Source organism: Nyctereutes procyonoides, unplaced genomic scaffold, assembly GCF_905146905.1.
Source record: "Nyctereutes procyonoides isolate TBG_1078 unplaced genomic scaffold, NYPRO_anot_genome, whole genome shotgun sequence".
NCBI classification, from domain to species: Eukaryota; Metazoa; Chordata; class Mammalia; order Carnivora; family Canidae; genus Nyctereutes; species Nyctereutes procyonoides.
In genome coordinates, this window is record NW_026575151.1 from 6,422,393 (window position 1) to 6,439,942 (window position 17,550).

At 34.2% G+C, this 17,550-nt stretch overlaps 1 protein-coding gene across 16 annotated transcripts in view; it reads left to right on the top strand.

Annotated features, from left to right (window-relative positions):
* SEC31A (SEC31 homolog A, COPII coat complex component) overlaps window positions 1-17,550 on the top strand; it is a 75,278-nt gene that overhangs the window by 11,419 nt on the left and 46,309 nt on the right. For 15 of the 16 annotated variants that reach the window (XM_055312938.1, XM_055312940.1, XM_055312941.1 and 12 more), the window contains exons 2-10: window positions 996-1,078; window positions 1,759-1,882; window positions 3,033-3,231; window positions 4,743-4,838; window positions 5,959-6,099; window positions 7,888-8,030; window positions 9,498-9,597; window positions 12,666-12,827; window positions 13,040-13,192. In XM_055312938.1, coding sequence (XP_055168913.1) covers window positions 1,000-1,078; window positions 1,759-1,882; window positions 3,033-3,231; window positions 4,743-4,838; window positions 5,959-6,099; window positions 7,888-8,030; window positions 9,498-9,597; window positions 12,666-12,827; window positions 13,040-13,192 — 1,197 coding nt within the window. In that variant the 5' untranslated portion in view covers window positions 996-999. The remainder of the gene's footprint in view (window positions 1-995; window positions 1,079-1,758; window positions 1,883-3,032; window positions 3,232-4,742; window positions 4,839-5,958; window positions 6,100-7,887; window positions 8,031-9,497; window positions 9,598-12,665; window positions 12,828-13,039; window positions 13,193-17,550) is intronic. The other variant, XM_055312939.1, reaches the window with a different exon arrangement.

Below are 17,550 nucleotides of genomic sequence, written 5' to 3' on the forward strand. Positions count from 1 at the left end.
GGGCAACTTGGCAATAGCCATCAAAATTAAAAATTGCATTTATCTCTAACCCAGCAGTTTTACTTCTGGAAATTTATAGCTATCCTGGCCCATGAATGAATTAACATGTACATATGGCTATTTATTTCAGCATTGTTTGTAAAAATAGCAAAAGATTAAAAACAACTCAGATGTTCATCAGTAGTGAACTAAGTAAGTAAATTATGGTACATTTTACAGTGGAATACTGTGCTGTGTGAATGTATTTATGTACAATGACAATTTTTTTTTTAAGTTACAGCACAGTACTTCCTGAATTTTTCTACCAAGGTAACTTTAACAGAATATGTAAACTAGTGGTATGTGGAATTGTAGCTTGGAGTGACCAGGTTTTTAAATTTCTGCCAAATTTATCTTTAAAATCTATAGGTTTATAGGATGCCTGGGTGGCTCAGTGGTTGAGTATCTTGTCTGCCTTTAGTTCCCAGGGTCCTGCATCAGGCTCCTTCCCATGGAGAGCCTGCTCCTCCCTCTGCCCATGTCTCTGCCTTTCTCTGTGTCTCTGATGAAAAAATAAAATCTTTAAAAAAAAAATCTGTAGGTTTACTATATTCTTTTCAGTAATTAGACTTTAAAATTAATTTTTAAAACAGCTCTTAAAAAAAATAAAATAAAACAGCTCTTAATCACTTAGTAATCCTGTTCCAGGAATATATACCTTGTTTATTGTGTGCTTTGTCTTACTCTTAAGTCTTTTTTTCAGACTGATTTTTCACTTGAAGGACTATAATTTGTAAACAATTAAAAAAGCCCTATATTTGTCTCAAAGTAATTTAACAAGTTTTTCTTCTTTCTAATATTGAATGTTCCCAACAAGTGATACCTGAACCAGTTTGATTTACTGGCATTTGTACATTCTCATGATGTAGTTGTTGGTTCAGTATATGTCTATGTAAAAAATGTTGATGTTCTGTGTTACACGTTCAGCATGTTTCTATGTAAAATATTCTCTTTAGCAGGATGAAGTTAAAGGAAGTAGACCGTACAGCCATGCAGGCCTGGAGCCCCGCCCAGAATCATCCCATTTACCTAGCTACAGGTAAATTCAACAGAGAAGATAGTATGAGTCACTTAATTTCTTCTTTTCCACATTTGGCTTATTTATACCTGTCCTTTAAAACTCATTTCAAGCTTCATCTCTTCTAGAAAGCCTCTCCTTCCCTAATAAGATACCTTCATTCTCCCTTTCAGCTGAGTTCAGTGACCTTCCTGTGTGTTCCCTTATAGCACCTTGTTCATCGTAGCATGATGAACAATGTATTACATGTATAGTGTCTTCCCTACTTCATAAGAATTATGTTTCATCTTTATTCCTCCAATATTAAGCAAAATAGATAACAAGTAAGTTAGTATCAATTTGAATGAAAAACAGTTTTGATGCTAGCATTTTTATATAAAAAGAAAGTTATATCATTTGTGACGATATACTAGCAGATATAGTTAATTGAGAGACTGTTTTTACAGGGAGCTTTTTAAATATCTACGGGTTTAAAAAGTTATCTGCACTATCCACTCTTACATAATCTCCAAGGCTTGTGTCAGAATTTCATTCGTATAGTACTTTAAGTATCTGTTCCATGGCATGCATCCCGAGATTTTAGTCACTAATGCAGCATTCATGAGTGAGATCATTGGAAAAGATGCATTTAACTTGTTTTGTATGGTTTTCTCTGAGTCTTTTATTTTTGCACTATAGTTACCATAACTGCGTTTTCGTAGGAACATCTGCTCAGCAATTGGATGCAACATTTAGTACCAGTGCTTCCCTTGAGATATTTGAATTAGACCTTTCTGATCCATCCTTGGATATGAAATCTTGTGCTACTTTCTCTTCTTCTCACAGGTATGAGATTGATGAATTTTAAACTCACATTATTTATGGTTGTGATTATGTGCCTAGTTTGTCTATAAATATGTTATTATTAGAAACTGCAAAGAATAACATCAGTGACGTGAGTTAGTTTGGATGAATACTAAGGCGTTAATGGTAATTATCTCTGATAGGTTTTTTTTTCATTGTACTTATCTATATTTAAAAATATATTTCACAGAAATTTTTGTTGACATGATTTAGGTATTTGGGTCACTTTTCCAAGTACTTAGCATCCTATTGTAATGCAGAAAAAGGACACTTTCATTTGAGTAGTAAAATATACCTTATTGTCTCACTACCTTGTCAATTTTTGGTGAAGAAATTGTACCTTAACTAATAGCTCACAGCTCAAATCATGGAATCTCATGGGATTTTCTTCAGAGCCGAGCCCTCCCACTGTGGGAGGGCTCTGAAGAACTTCAGATGGGAGTTCAAATACCTTTTGTCTTCAGTTTTCCTTCAGTCTTCAGTATGGGAACTTCAAATACCTTTTGTCTATGTTTTCCTACTCACCACCCTTTCTGTCATGCCATCTTCATTTTGCATCTGCTAGCCAAACCATAATCTTTTATTCTCCACCAGTGAGAGGCACTCGTCTTAATAGACATAATTTTGATGTCCCTTTCCCACTGTCGGAATACGTTACTTTTCTTAGAAAATTTCATATAATTCCTTTAACACCTCCACTACTTAACAGCCCACTTGTCAGTGAGTACTTCTGTAGTCAAAATATCAAGGGAAGTGTTGATTAGAGCTCTGTTTTACAGATGAACCAAAAGCAGCTTAGGAAGATTCAGTAACCTGTGCAGCATCTCACAGTTTCTAAATGGTAAAACCATTGTTAAGCCCATGTCTTTTGACACACAAATCAAGTATATTTTACACTACATTATCTCTACCAAAAAGTTTTACTCTTTAGGATTATAAAATCGAACATGCACATAAGGATATAAATAAAAACTAAAATGCCATTTCACCAAGTCATGCTCAGTTACCAGGAATAGAGGAGAAGCAATGTCTTTAGATTATTTATGAAAACATATGGAATTAAGTATATAATTTCAAATTCTTTTCTATATTTGACTTTAAAAGGCAGTTATTTACTCATTTTCTTTTAAAGGTACCACAAGTTGATTTGGGGGCCTTATAAGATGGATCCCAAAGGAAATGTCTCTGGAGTTCTGATTGCAGGTGGTGAAAATGGGAATATTATTCTTTATGATCCTTCTAAAATTATAGCTGGAGACAAGGAAGTTATAATTGCCCAAAATGACAAGCATACTGGCCCAGTAAGAGCCTTGGATGTGAATATTTTCCAGGTTAGACTTTTGACATTTATTCATAATTCTTGAGATATGTGCTGCTTATTTGAAATAAGTATATGAATCTACTATGCCTCAGTCATGGAATTGAAAGCTAAAAATGTGTGTCCGTGCAGACTGATGAGTAAGTTGTTTTTTTTTTAAGAATGGAGGGTTGAGAGTTGGGATCAGAGTGAATGATAATAACTCCATGGAGGGGATCAGGCAATGAAGAGACAGTCAGTCTATTGTTGCATCAGAAACTTTACTAAATATTAATTATATAAATGTATTGGTTAGCAAAGATCTTGAGTTAACAGGATACTAGAGCATAACAACTAAAACATGAATATTATCCCAAGAAGTTTAAAATAGTTATTTTTCTTATACTGTAAATAAATACTTAGGGCATAGAAATACAAACCTGAACTTTATTTCTATAGTTTATGGTATCTTTGTTTTAGATTAGATAGCTAGTTCCTTTGTTAATTAAACAACTGCTGCTTTTTGGTGTCTTGTATTATAGGTGGCTACAACCATAGAATTCCTCTGTTTTCATATTATACGTCAGTTGATAAGACTTCTTTTTGGTGTCTTGTATTATAGGTGGCTACAACCATAGAATTCCTCTGTTTTCATATTATATGTCAGTTGATAAGACTTCAATTTATGAGAGTGAATAATAAAGGATGAAAGCCAATATATGAAACCTATCATCCTCCTGTACTTCCTATCACAGTTTTAGGGTCTTTTGACCCTAACAGTATGCAACAGATATAACCTAGAAATACTGCCAAACCGAACAAGATTGAATGTAAATGAACTAGAAGGATATGTGGGTTTAAGACGAGATTTTACTAGCCCTGTATTGGTCTGGCTCCAGAAGCTGGCTCTGAGGTATCTCGAGATAAATGCCATTATTTTAGGATTCAGTTATTTGCTTGAAAGCAATCATTGGTTGCCTATTTTTTGTCTCTCTTTCATAATCAGATTCCCTTCCTGTATAAATGATAATCCCCATATGGTTGCATGATTGCTTAAGAATTTATCCATATAATTACTTCTTTAATGTCTTGTATTATAATGTCAGTACACATACTATTTTTTTAGTGAAATAAAATTTTATAATATACATCTCTAAAAAACTATTGCAATTTCAGATTTTTATGCACAGTATTTAGAAATTCATGAGTTTTGCTTTTTTTTTTTTTTTTTTTTAGAGTTTATTTGAGAACTAGAGAACGAGTGAACTCAAGCAGGGGGAGCAGCAGAGGGAGAGGGAGAAGTAGGCTCCCCACTGAGCAGTGAACCCAATGTGGGGCTTGATCCCAGGACCCTGAGGACATGACCTGAGCCGAAGGCAGATACTTAACTGACCGAGCCACCCAGGCACCCTAAGTTTTGCTTTTTTAAACAGAAAAGTTGTATACCTCTAAACTGATAGAGCTTTTCCTTTCTGAGTGGAATTATTCTCAGTTCTCTTAATTATTCATAAATACTATTTCTTTATTAATTATGTCTTACTGTAGACTAATCTGGTAGCTTCTGGTGCTAATGAATCTGAAATCTATATTTGGGATCTCAACAATTTTGCAACTCCGATGACACCAGGAGCCAAAACACAGGTATTACGTTGATTTTGATGTCATAAAAAAACCAAGATCTGCTCTTCAACACTTACTTACTTCATTTTTTTCACACAAAATATATTTGTTTAAAATCAGTGTTTAGATGTTATGATTTTCCTTCTGTACAGCAAAGTATTAGTAAATGTGTTTCTTCAAAGTATCAGTGAGAACTTCAACAGCAAATATTTATTCAGTGCCTACTACCAGATGCTGTTTGATGTACTAGACATATAGAAATGAATAAAATAGACAAGGCTTTGATAATTTTTTAAATACAGTATTTTATATAGTATAGTATTTTATGTTGTATAGTGTTTTGATGATGTCTTACCTTAAAATAAAAGTCATAGACTAGAAAGGAAACTTATTTAAAAAATAATAATAACTCAACCCCTTTCCTGTGTATTTCTATAAGTTAAGAACAATCTTCCACTTGCCTTCTTGAAGTTTATGTTAAATAGGCTACTTAATTTGAGTAGCCTTTATAATGGGCCCCAACATTTTGGCCATGTTAGAGGTAGTATGATGATGCATATGATCTACCATTTATTTCTATTTATTTATTTTTAAAAGAATTTATTTATTTATTTGTTTGTTTGAGAGAGAGTGCACATGGTGGTGAGGAGCAAAGGGCAAGGGGCAGAGAGAATCCCAAGCAAACTCCCCAGTGAGTGTGAAGCATGACATGGGGCTTGATCTCACAACCCTGAGACCATGACCTGAGCTGAAATCAAAGGTTGGATGCTTAACCCACTGAGGCACCCCGGCTCTCCTAGGCTGTGACTTTTTTCTGCCTAGTTGTCTGTAGTACTGATCAATGTCTACTTTGTGGTCTGTTATCTCTACCTTGTGGCAGTTGCAAATTAAGAAAAAGTACTGGATTCATTGCAGGAACTTAATAAATGCCTAGTAAATGAGACCATATGAAACAAGGTAAAATACTTGAATTGACATATATCTGAGCTTTAAATCTTATGTATTAAGAACTTATGAATATAAAACAATTTGTGGAATAAATAGATCAGATTTTAATTCACTTTTTAAGAAGAAGGATCAGATTTTGTAGTTAAATTTGATTGTAATTGAGAAATGGTTTTTAGTAGTTTCTTCCTTTTAGCCCCCAGAAGATATCAGCTGCATTGCATGGAACAGACAAGTTCAGCATATTTTAGCATCAGCCAGTCCCAGTGGCAGGGCTACAGTATGGGATCTTAGAAAAAATGAACCTATCATCAAAGTTAGTGACCATAGTAACAGGGTAAGTATATGATTGATTTGTCATATACAGAAACTTGTTGTATTTTTGCTATAGGTATTTCTATATTGTTTGTCAGTGTTGACAAGTCAAATTTTCATAAAGTCAAATCCTGTATTTTCATGGGCCAATCATGTTGGAATAAGAAGTTTTTTCCTTGGGGAAGATAAAATTTCCAGTAAACTATGTTGGATATTATTAATGATGAAGAGAGAGATTGTTAATTAAATACCTTATTCCATGACATACGGATGGTTTTTACTTTAGTAGCTATTTGAAACCATTATAGCAACTGTTTATCTTTGGCTTTCTCTAGAATGTACACATTTTTCAGGTAGTAATTATATGACTGTGAACTTGTAGTTTCTGAACTCCTGGCTTCATCTCTTCTGATTAAGTACTGCTAAATGAGCTAATATTCTCCCATTTGCCCAGTAGATGTAGCCATATAGCAAATTTGTGGCTTTACAAATTCCTTAATACTCTGTCATAATGTGCTATAAAATAATTTGGGCATAATTAAAAGCCTTATTTTGTTTGGTTTTATTTTTTAAAGATTTTATTTTATTTATTTATTTATTCATTCATTCATTCATTCATTCATGAGAGACACAGAGAGACAGAGAGAGGCAGAGACACAGGCAGAGGGAGAAGCAAGTTCCATGCAGGGAGCCTGACGTGGGACTTGATCCCAGGTCTCCAGAATCATGCCCTGGGCTGAAGGCAGCGCTAAACCACTGAGCTACCCAGGCTGCCATGTTACTTTGCTTTTAATTACATTGTTTGGTTTGACATCTTTAAAAACAAGTTTGCCTAAATCAGAGAATACATATATAATTTAACAATAACAACCAAAAACTATTTAGATGAATATTTCTTCAGGATATTGTTTTTCAATGAATTAGGAATTTTACAACAAATTTCAATTGAATAAAGCATATAATAAGCACTTCTATTATCTTCTGAAAAATTTAGTAGAACCTAAACTTCCAGGTAATTCTCAGTAATACTGTTAATTTATTCCATGTGAAATTTTAACTGGTAGTGGTTTCTTTAGACATTTTGTCTTGATTTTTTTACAAAACAGAGGAAAGATGTGGATTTTTTATTATATTTTTTAAAGATTTATTTATTTGAGAGAGAGCACCCACGACTTGCTAGAAGGAGAACAGAGGGAGAGAGATAGGAGAAGCACACTCCCCACTGAGTGCGGAGCCTGAAGTGAGGGCGATCCCAGGACCCTGAGTCATGACCTGAGCTGAAATCAAGAGTTGGATGCTTATGACTGAGTCACCCAGGCACCCTGTAATCTTTTATCTGTTTTTATTTTTCTGAAAGTATTAAATTTTCAATTTATATAAAATTTTCTCCCTAGGTACAATTTTGACAGATCAACTCATTTTTAGTATAGAATTATTCCAATCCAGAATGGTGCTATGTATCGAATAGCTGGATGGACTGAAACCATTTAAACATTTAAACCTTTTACATAATAAATAAATAAATAAATAAATAAATAATAAATAATAAACCCTTTACTTTTAAGACTACTGTTTAAGGCTGTTTAATAAAATTTAATAGTTTTAAGGAGGCAGCATAGCTTGAAGGCTCTAGAGATAGCTGTCAGGATTCAAAATTTAATAGTTTTAGGTTTTGTTTTTTGTTGTTTTTTAATAAACTAAGCCTGAGCTCATGTTTTCTACTGTTTCAACAAAGGCATGTTCCTCAAGCTCATTTTGGTTCTTCATGAAGTAATAAGATTGATACATTGTGTGCCTTAACTATCTGCAGATGCATTGCTCTGGGTTAGCGTGGCATCCTGATGTTGCGACTCAGATGGTCCTTGCCTCTGAGGATGATAGATTACCAGTGGTCCAGATGTGGGATCTTCGTTTTGCTTCCTCTCCACTCCGTGTCTTGGAAAACCATGCCAGGTATCATGCTGCTCTTCTAAGGAACTTGATTTATTTATTTTCAAAAACATATTTACTTACTATTTTGAATTATCAGATAATTATTTTTAAATTAAGGAATCTACTTTGTCTCTGTCTTGTAAAAGTTAATGTAAATGGTTTTTATTTGAAGCAATAGTCATCTGATTTTCTGTTCCCAAAAATGGTAGCCAGTTCATATCATAACAATACAAAACTGTGATAAAGGATTTTCTATTATTTTTTCATGTAATAATTAATAGATCAAAATTCCGGTATACCACAACACTTTAGGGCAACTCTTGACATTATACAATTGATCTTTGTTAGAGTCATTGTACTTAAGAAGAGTGTTTCATAACATTCAATGACAAGAGTTAAAAAGTTTGTTTTAGTTCTAAGTTTCTATTTAAAAAGCATTTTTGAGAAATTAGGTGGGTTATTCTGCTTTAATTTAAATTTTTTATTAAGATTTATTGATTGATTTTTATAAGAGAAAGTGTGAGAGCACAAACAGGAAAGGGAGAGGGAGCAAGAATCTCAAGCAGACTGAGCACAGAGCCCAGTGTGGGGTTTGATCTCATGACCCTGAGTTCAGGACCTGAGCCAAAACCAAGAGTCCAATACTTAACCAACTGTGCCATGCAGGCACCCCTGCATTTAATTGTAATAAATGTGCAGATTCTCTAAAAAGATATGAGAGAGGTGCCTGGTTGGCTTAGTCAGTAGACCGCATGACTCCTGGTTTCAGGGGTTGTGAGTTCGAGCTCCATGTTGGGCATAGAGATTTCTTAAAAAAAAACAAAATCTTTAAAAAATTAAAACTAGTTTAAAAAGGATATGCAAGTTTTTTCATGTTAGGTTTGGCAACATTAAATTCAATTATAATTTGGCCTGTTTCCTATCATTAGTATTCAGGTACCCAGGGAATTTATATGTATTTGTTTAACAGCTTTAAATAAGAAACAAATCCATTTTAATGTAATAACAGTTTCTTTTTTTTTTATTTTTTTTATTTATGATAGTCACAGAGAGAGAGAGAGAGAGAGAGAGAGAGAGAGAGAGAGAGGCAGAGACACAGGCAGAGGGAGAAGCAGGCTCCATGCAGGAAACCTGACATGGGACTCGATCCCAGGTCTCCAGGATCACGCCCTGGACTGAAGGCAGCACTAAACCGCTGAGCTACCTGGGCTGCCCCATAAAGATTTTAACTTTTTAAAAATAAAATATTAGAAACAAAAGCCAGTCTTAAACAGTTTGGTTTCTTTTCCTATACTGTATTTTCCTGATTCTGAGAGGATATTGAGTATCTTCATAGTGATCAAAGAGCATACACATTCCTAAATTGCTTTCTGTAAAGATTATATGAAATTATACTTCAACAGCACCTATCTCCAGAGCCTAGATAGGAATCATTTGGAGACTTGGTTTCTTCAAGATTAAAAATTTCTTCATCTTGTGTTTTTATAGGGGGATTTTGGCAATTGCTTGGAGCATGGCAGATCCTGAATTGTTGCTGAGCTGTGGAAAAGATGCTAAAATTCTCTGCTCCAACCCAAACACAGGGGAGGTAATGGGGAGGAAATGTTTCTTAGATTTATAGCTACTGTATTATTTTATCTCTTGCTGAATAAGAAATTTTCCATATGGATTCTATAGTGCCTTAATAGAATTAAGGACATGGAAATAGAGGTATGTATGAAATGTTAATCTAGCAGAGATTTTATCAGGAACATTATTTAAGCTCATCTGTTTCATCCAAGAAAATCAGCCGTTGAAATAGTATGTTTGAAATTAGTCATCATCCCCCACTCCCCATTTCCAATAAAAGGTGTCTGCCTGTACTCAGAAATACCTGGTTTGATTTACTTAACATGTGATCTCTGGAATCAGTGCCTTTAAAGCAGGAGTGCTCAAGATTTGGGTCTTTTTTCTGCTTTACCATTCCTGAAGATCCTCTCTGGAAATCAGTAGATGTATGTTTTTAATCTCTCTTCTGAACTATCCAGCAGGAATATAATACTGTGTTCTACCCATAGAAATTTAGCTGTGGGAAATTTTACCCCTTACTAAATATAAATGTTACATAAATATAATTTAATTGCTTTTAATTGTTTTGGATTAAAATAATGGGCTAAAAAATCTTAAGTATTTTGAAATTTATTTTTCTTAGTTGAACAAATGGTTTCCCTCTTTTTCTGTGTTGGGCAAGAGACCATAAATTTTTGTTTTTTTAAGTTTTTTTTTTTTTTAAGATTTTATTTATTTATTAGAGAGAGCACAAGCACACACACGTGAGTCCCAGGGGAAGAGCAGAGGGAGAGGAGGGAGAAGCTGACTCGGCACTGAACGGGGAGCCCAATGCGGGGCTCAGTCCCAGGACCCTGGGATTATGACTTGGGCCAAAGGCAGACACTTAACCAACTGAACCACCCAGGTCCCCTAAGTTTTTATTTTAGTTCCAGTTAACATACAATACTATATTAATTTCAGGTGTACAATATAGTGATTATTAATTTTGACTTTGTGGGACATTTTCAATATTACATATAAGTCAGCATTCCCAAACATCACCCTGTGCTCATCATAAATGTAATCCTTAATCCCCATCACTTATTTTACTCATCAAAACCATAGATACTAATTATAGCTTTTCAACTTTTACCTTTTATAATTAAGATAGATTATTGCAAGTATTTTGCTAGTTATCCTGATGGAATAATAGAAATAAGAATATTTTCAATAGGTTTTTGGGATGCCTGGATGGCTCAGTGGTTGAGTGTCTGCCTTTGGCTCAGGGTGTGATCCTGGGGTCCTGGGATTGAGTCCCACATCGGGCCCTCTGCATGGGGTCTGCTTCTCCCTCTGCCTGTGTTTCTACCTTTCTCTCTGTGTCTCTCACAAAATCTTTAAAAAATATTTTTAATAGGTTTTAATCTATAATATTTTATTTATATACATATAACACTTAAATATATTTGTTATTTAATATAACTTGTCACTGATATATAATAATACAATTAAATATATCATAATATAATATTTAGCATATTTAACATATTAAAATAGAAACAGGCACTTTTATTATTTGATTTGTGTTTTGTTTTGTTTTTTAAAGATTTTATTTATTTATTCATGAGAGAGCGAGAGAGAGGCAGGGACACAGGCAGAGGGAGAAGCAGGCTCCATGCAGGGAGCCCAACATGGGACTCAATCCTGGGTCTCCAGGATGACACCCTGGACCAAAGACAGCACTAAACCGCTGAGCCACCCGGACTGCCCTTGATTTGTGTTTTAAAGTTTTCAGATGCAATGATAACTATAAGAATATAGAAACATTCAAGTTAAGGGAGGTATGAGAAAAAATTAGTAAGTTTTGCCTCGTATGATTTGTAGACAAATAAAATATTGCATTTTATACGGTGCTTTTCCAAGTGAGTTTGAAACCGTGGAAATTACTATTCTAATTTTCTTAGTTATATGATTTGATAAAATGAATTTTTGCATATGATTGGTTCTGTGTGCTTGGACTTTGAAGGAATAAACTTTAGTACATGCTGCAACTAAAATTTTAGTAGATTTTTTAATTCAAGTGCAAATTAGGAATAGAACAGGGATTTAAATATCATGAGACTATGAGTCTTATTGACCAATGTAAGCCTTAAAGATGAGTAGGCTAAGTATCTTTTCAATTAATTCTGTTTTCTTATAAAATAAAATATTAAAAATGTCCCAGAAAGTCAAAATTAAGATAATTTGACTTCTTAAAACCATAAAACTGGGGTGCCTGGTGGCTCAGTTGGGTAAGCATGTGTCCTGGAATCTAGCCCCACTTCAGGTTCCCTGTTTAGCAGGAAGTCTGATTCTCCCTCTCCCTTTCCCCCTCGCCTTGCTCATGTGTGCACATGCTCTCTTTCTCTCTTTCTCTTTCTCAAATAAATAAAAAAAAATTTAAAAACAAAAACAATAAAACCTGTGCTCCTGTGAGCATCAGTTACCAGCACACTAACTTTCAGATAGCAATAAATATTACTGGTTTTATATCCACCATTTTTTATAATTTTTCTGTATTTTTTTCCTAAACTATGCTGAATCTGTTTCCATTCTACAGTAATACAAATGGTGCATACATATTTTTGCTTGACTAAAACCCAAATTTCTCAGTGAATTCTTCCTTCTTGAGGTTATTATCTTTTTCTTTTCTTTTTTTTTTTTGAGGTTATTTTCTAAATGTGATCTTCAAATAGTCTGAATATGTTTGTTTGGATCTTGGCCAGCAGAAACAGTTGGGCAGGAGGCTATTATCTTTTAGAGTTTGACAAGCTGACTTTAATTTGTTTTTGTCTTTCAGATGCACCTACTACTACTACTTCAATAAAAACATAAAAACCTTAGTTTTTAATATGTATTCTAAATCTGATAAAAATTTTGAACAAGCATTCTTTCTTATCATAATAGACCATCATACTGGACTCCTCTTATACTTTAAACACATTTTTACTGTTGTTTTTCCTGGCTCAAGACACTTTCTAAAAGGAATTATTTAATTAAGCTGCACATGTTGATCATATTAATTCAAGTGTTTTGGCTGTAAAGTGGCTATACTGTTTTCTGACTTTTTTTGTTCTTGTTGTCTAGGTGTTATATGAACTTCCCACCAATACACAGTGGTGCTTTGATATTCAGTGGTGTCCCAGAAATCCTGCTGTCTTATCAGCTGCTTCCTTTGATGGGCGTATCAGTGTTTATTCTATCATGGGTGGGAGTGCAGATGGCTTAAGGCAGAAACAAGCTGACAAGGTAATAGGAAGTGTTAAGATTTGATCATAACACTTGAAAAATTTCATGTTATTGTATAATTATTTTGAAAATGACTTTACTGATCACTGCTACTGATTAATTGGATAATTGTGATAAAACTATTTCTTGGGTATGACTTAAACATATAACAAAATCCTATAAATTACATTAAAAATATAAATTACAAATTCTCATGTTATTATATTTTTTAGCTTTCATCATCTTTTGGGAATCTTGATCCCTTTGGCACAGGACAGCCCCTTCCTCCATTACAAATTCCTCAGCAGACTGCTCAGCATAATATAGTGTTGCCTCTGAAGAAGCCACCAAAGTGGATCCGAAGGCCTGTTGGTGCTTCCTTTTCAGTAGGTGGATTTGTTTTTATGTTCCATGAGCACAAAGGAGTACTTGTAATAAAGCATTCTTATAGGATCACTCAGATGGAAGAGGATTTGATGTGTATCTGTAGGTTTTTCATCATTCAGATTGGTTTCTCAAGAAAATTGGGACCTTCTCTTTTTCTTTTTTACTTTAAATTGTGATAAAATATAAATAACATAAAATTTACCAATTTTAACCATTTAGAAACATACAGTTCAGTCACATTAAATACATTTATATTGTTGTGCAACCTTCACACTGTCCATCCCCTTATGAAATTTGTCTTCCTTATCTCTCCTTCCTTCATATCTTTTCTTTTTTTCTTTAAGGAAGGTGTATCTTCCTTCTCTTTTTTCCTTCCAACTTTTCTTTAAATTGCCAATTTCTTTTTTTTTAATGGTAAAAAACATGTATGTAGCATAAAATTCACCATCTTAATCCTATTTAAGTGTTAATAACCCTTAAGTTAACAGTATAGTATGTTTACTATATACATCTGTTGTGCAACAGATCTCCAGAACTTTATCTTGCAAAACCATAACTCTCTTCCTATCCAACAACTGCTCATTTTCCCCTTCCTCAGCCCCTGCTAATCACATTCTACTTTCTGTTTCTGTGACTTTGACAACTTTAAGATACCTCATATAAATGGAATCATGGAGTATCTTTTTGTGATTGGTTTGTTTCACATAGCATAATGTCCTCAGGTTCATCCATGTTGCCATGTATGACAAGATTTCCTACATTTAAAAGGCTAAGGGAAGCCTGGGTAGCTCAGCCATTGAGCGTCTGCCTTTGGCCCGGGGCATGATCCTGGAGTCTCAGGATCGAGTCCCATATTGGGCTCCCTAAAGGAGCCTGCTTCTCCCTCTGCCTATGTCTCTGCCTCCCTCTCTCTGTGTCTCTCATGAATAAGTAAATAAAATCTTTAAAAGAAAATAAATAAAAGGCCGAATGATAGTCCACATTTTCTTTATTCATTATCAATAAACATTAAGGTTGCTTCCACCTCTTGCTATGCTACAATGAACGTTTGTGGGCATATAGATCTTTGAGATACTTTTTTCAATTCCTTTGAGTATATACCCAGAAGTGGGATTACTGGATCTTATAGTAATTCTATTTTTAATATTTTGAGGAATTTCCATACCGCTTCCCACAGTGGCTATACCATTTTACATTCCCATTAGCAGTACACACAGGTTCTAATTTCTATATCCTCAGTAACACGTTATATTGTTTTTTTAGATAACAGTCATCCTTATGGATGTGAAATGATATCTCATTGTGGTTTGATTTGCATTTTCCTCGATTAGTGATGTGGAGCATCTTTTCATGTATATATTGGTCATTTATATGTCGTCTTTGGAGAAATACTTAAAAATAAAAATAAAATAAATTATTCAGCTTCCCTATCATCATAACAATTTATACCTATCATAGAATTCTGTATATTCACTTTATCTGAAACTGAATGAATGATCTCCTCTGCAGTTACTATTGCATTCTTGTTATCATTCTTCTATTAGGCTCAGAACTTTTCTTTCAACCTCTTATAGTCATTCCTCAGGTCCAAATACTGCTCTTTACATATCTCTCAGATGTAATTCTTTCTTTTACGTTGCTTGTAAATTACATTACTCTGCCTAGTTCTTCATCTTTTCACACTAAACTGTCAATATGATTGCATGTCTATTGCCTGTCTATTCTCCCTCCAATCTATACTACATCTCTAGATTGGTCTTCCTAAAATAGGCCTTTTATTATGTCACTCATAAATCCATTCTCGGTATTTAATTAATCTTCTCATCCCTCCTGTTTAGTTTTCTTTACTATTTGTCCTCCTGCCTTTGTATATCTTTTCCTTTGTTTATGAGTTTCCTATGGTTACTGAATACTAACCATTCATCCAGTTAGTTCCTTCCTTCCTTAAGTAATTTAGACAATTATTACTATAAAATTGTATATGTACAAGGTTTAAAATAAAACTAAAGTGTACAGAAAAGATCCCCCCAGATAAAAGCTTCTTGAGGACAGACTGTCTAGTTCATAGGTATGTTTCCAATGCCTAGTGGTGCCTGACAAATATATTTATCTTTGAAATGAGTAGTGAACATCTTCCCCTTCTCCATTTCTTCTCCACTCACTAGTATTGGAGTATTATAAAGACAATAAATAACACTGTTTTCTTCCCCATATGAGTTTAGAACCAAGTAAGAGAGATGGAAAATCAAACTATCACCTTTAGTGCTGCAGTAAGCTAGATTAGAGGCTACAGTTTAGATGTCCAACCATAGTAGACTTTGTAACAAAGTAGAACATAGACTCTGTGAGAGCTGGGCTGTTTTGTTTGCCTCTATATCCCCAGGATCTGATTTAATTATCATTTTTTAGCTTCGCTTCTGTATTAGGCAGCCTTACTAACCTAGTTACTGACAAATCTAGGTGCTGTAGAGCTTTCCTTGAAGGTGCAGGCAGCTTATCCATATGGACTGTTTCTCCATGTGGGAAGACAGATATAAAAAGAAGCCCTGGGGAATCCCAGGGTGGTTCAGTGGTTGTTTAGCACCTGCCTTCGCCCAGGGCATGATGATCCTGGAGTCCTGGGACTGAATCCCACATCGGGCTCCCTGCATGGAGCCTGCTTCTCCCTCTGCCTGTGTCTCTGCCTGTCTCTCTGTGTCTCTCATGAATAAATAAAAATCTTTAAAATAAAATAAAATAAAAAATAAAAAGAAGCCCTGAAGAGCTGATGTAAGCATGCTGCATTTCTTTCCTGAAGAATGTCAGTAGTCCTCTCCCAGGACAGTGTGAAGGACAGAGAGAGGCCAGAAGTGTTCTTCCTCTGCTAGTTCCTCTTACAGAGTACAAAGAAAATGCCCTCTCTGTGGACATGAGAGGTAGAATGTCAGTGTCCCCCTCAAATATCTTTAGTTTACCATTGAAGTCTTAGAAGTTTGTATTGGTTTTGTGATTATCTTTATAAATATAAATAATTCACCTAAACATCCATGTCTTGATTATACCAACTTCATATGGTATTAATTGAAACTCTTCTATGTAATATTAAATTAGTGCATTTGTATACTCCATTCCAGTTTTTCCAATTTTCTTCTTTCCAAATTTTTTATTTCTACCAATTTTTGTAAATTACATTATTTTTTTATTGTTAAGACTTTAAAAATATTTTTATTGTGTTCAGTACCAATATTTAAGTTTTCCATATTTGTTTTTTGGCTGGTTTGAAAATATGATGACTACCAAGCAGCACTTATATTATTTTTTATGTGCCTTTTTAAAAATTTTTATATATTTTTTATTTAAATTCAATTAACATAGCATTTACATTTTTATAGTTATGTAATATTATAATATTATGACATAGAACCAAGTAAATGAATAACCCCAATCCTCTTGTGAAACCTTTAGGTCTTGCTTCTGGGGGGTGCAATTTTTACCAACCTCCCTAAAACTTGGGGAAACCTAGCAGTTTTACCCTTCTGTGAAGTTCTTATCATGTGTGGTATTACCTGCATCTCATCTAGAACTCACAAATGCATATTGTATTCAGTTTTATTCTCATGTTAAATTCCTTAAGGATAGTGGTAAGGTTTTGCTGGTATTTCCTACAGTGCCTAACATAACAAAAACTTAGACATTTAAAAAAATAAGTTTACATAAAAACAATAATCCTCATACAAAAATTACTGAGTGTAAAGAACCAGATTTGGTCCTGTGTTTCCTTCTTTACCTACTTTTATTTGTATACATTTATTAATCAGAATTAACTGTTTACTTGCTATATACAAGGCAAATACTAGGTACTATAGGAGATACAAGAATAAAGTAGATACAGAACCACAATCCTTGTTAGTATAGGGAAGGCAGAACTTTGCATCTGCCCTCTGAGGATTTTCACGTGGACCTGAGAAGTAAATTGATATAAGACAAATTAACAGGAGAAAAACAGATTTTAATGTATACCTTGGCCACCATTGTGAAATGGAGACATAAACAAGTGGCTTATATACTAGGTTGAATGAAGAATGGCACTTGTGGAAAAGTAACTAAAATATTTAGACTAAAGGAAGGTAATTGTTATTTAAACAAGGTTTGTTTGTACAGATTTCTCTCACCTCTATGATAAAAATGTTTCTTTCCCCCTGGTATAGAGAGGGCAGCTCTCACATGGGAGTTTCATCTCCAGTTTTCAAAAGGAAGAAAACCAGAGGTCAGGGTGCCCTTCTTTCCTGCTGTGTTCTAAGTAATCCTTAGCTCAAAATAATCCTTACACCAAATGGCGTATTTTGGAGGGGCATATTCTACTGCCCTTTAAAACTTA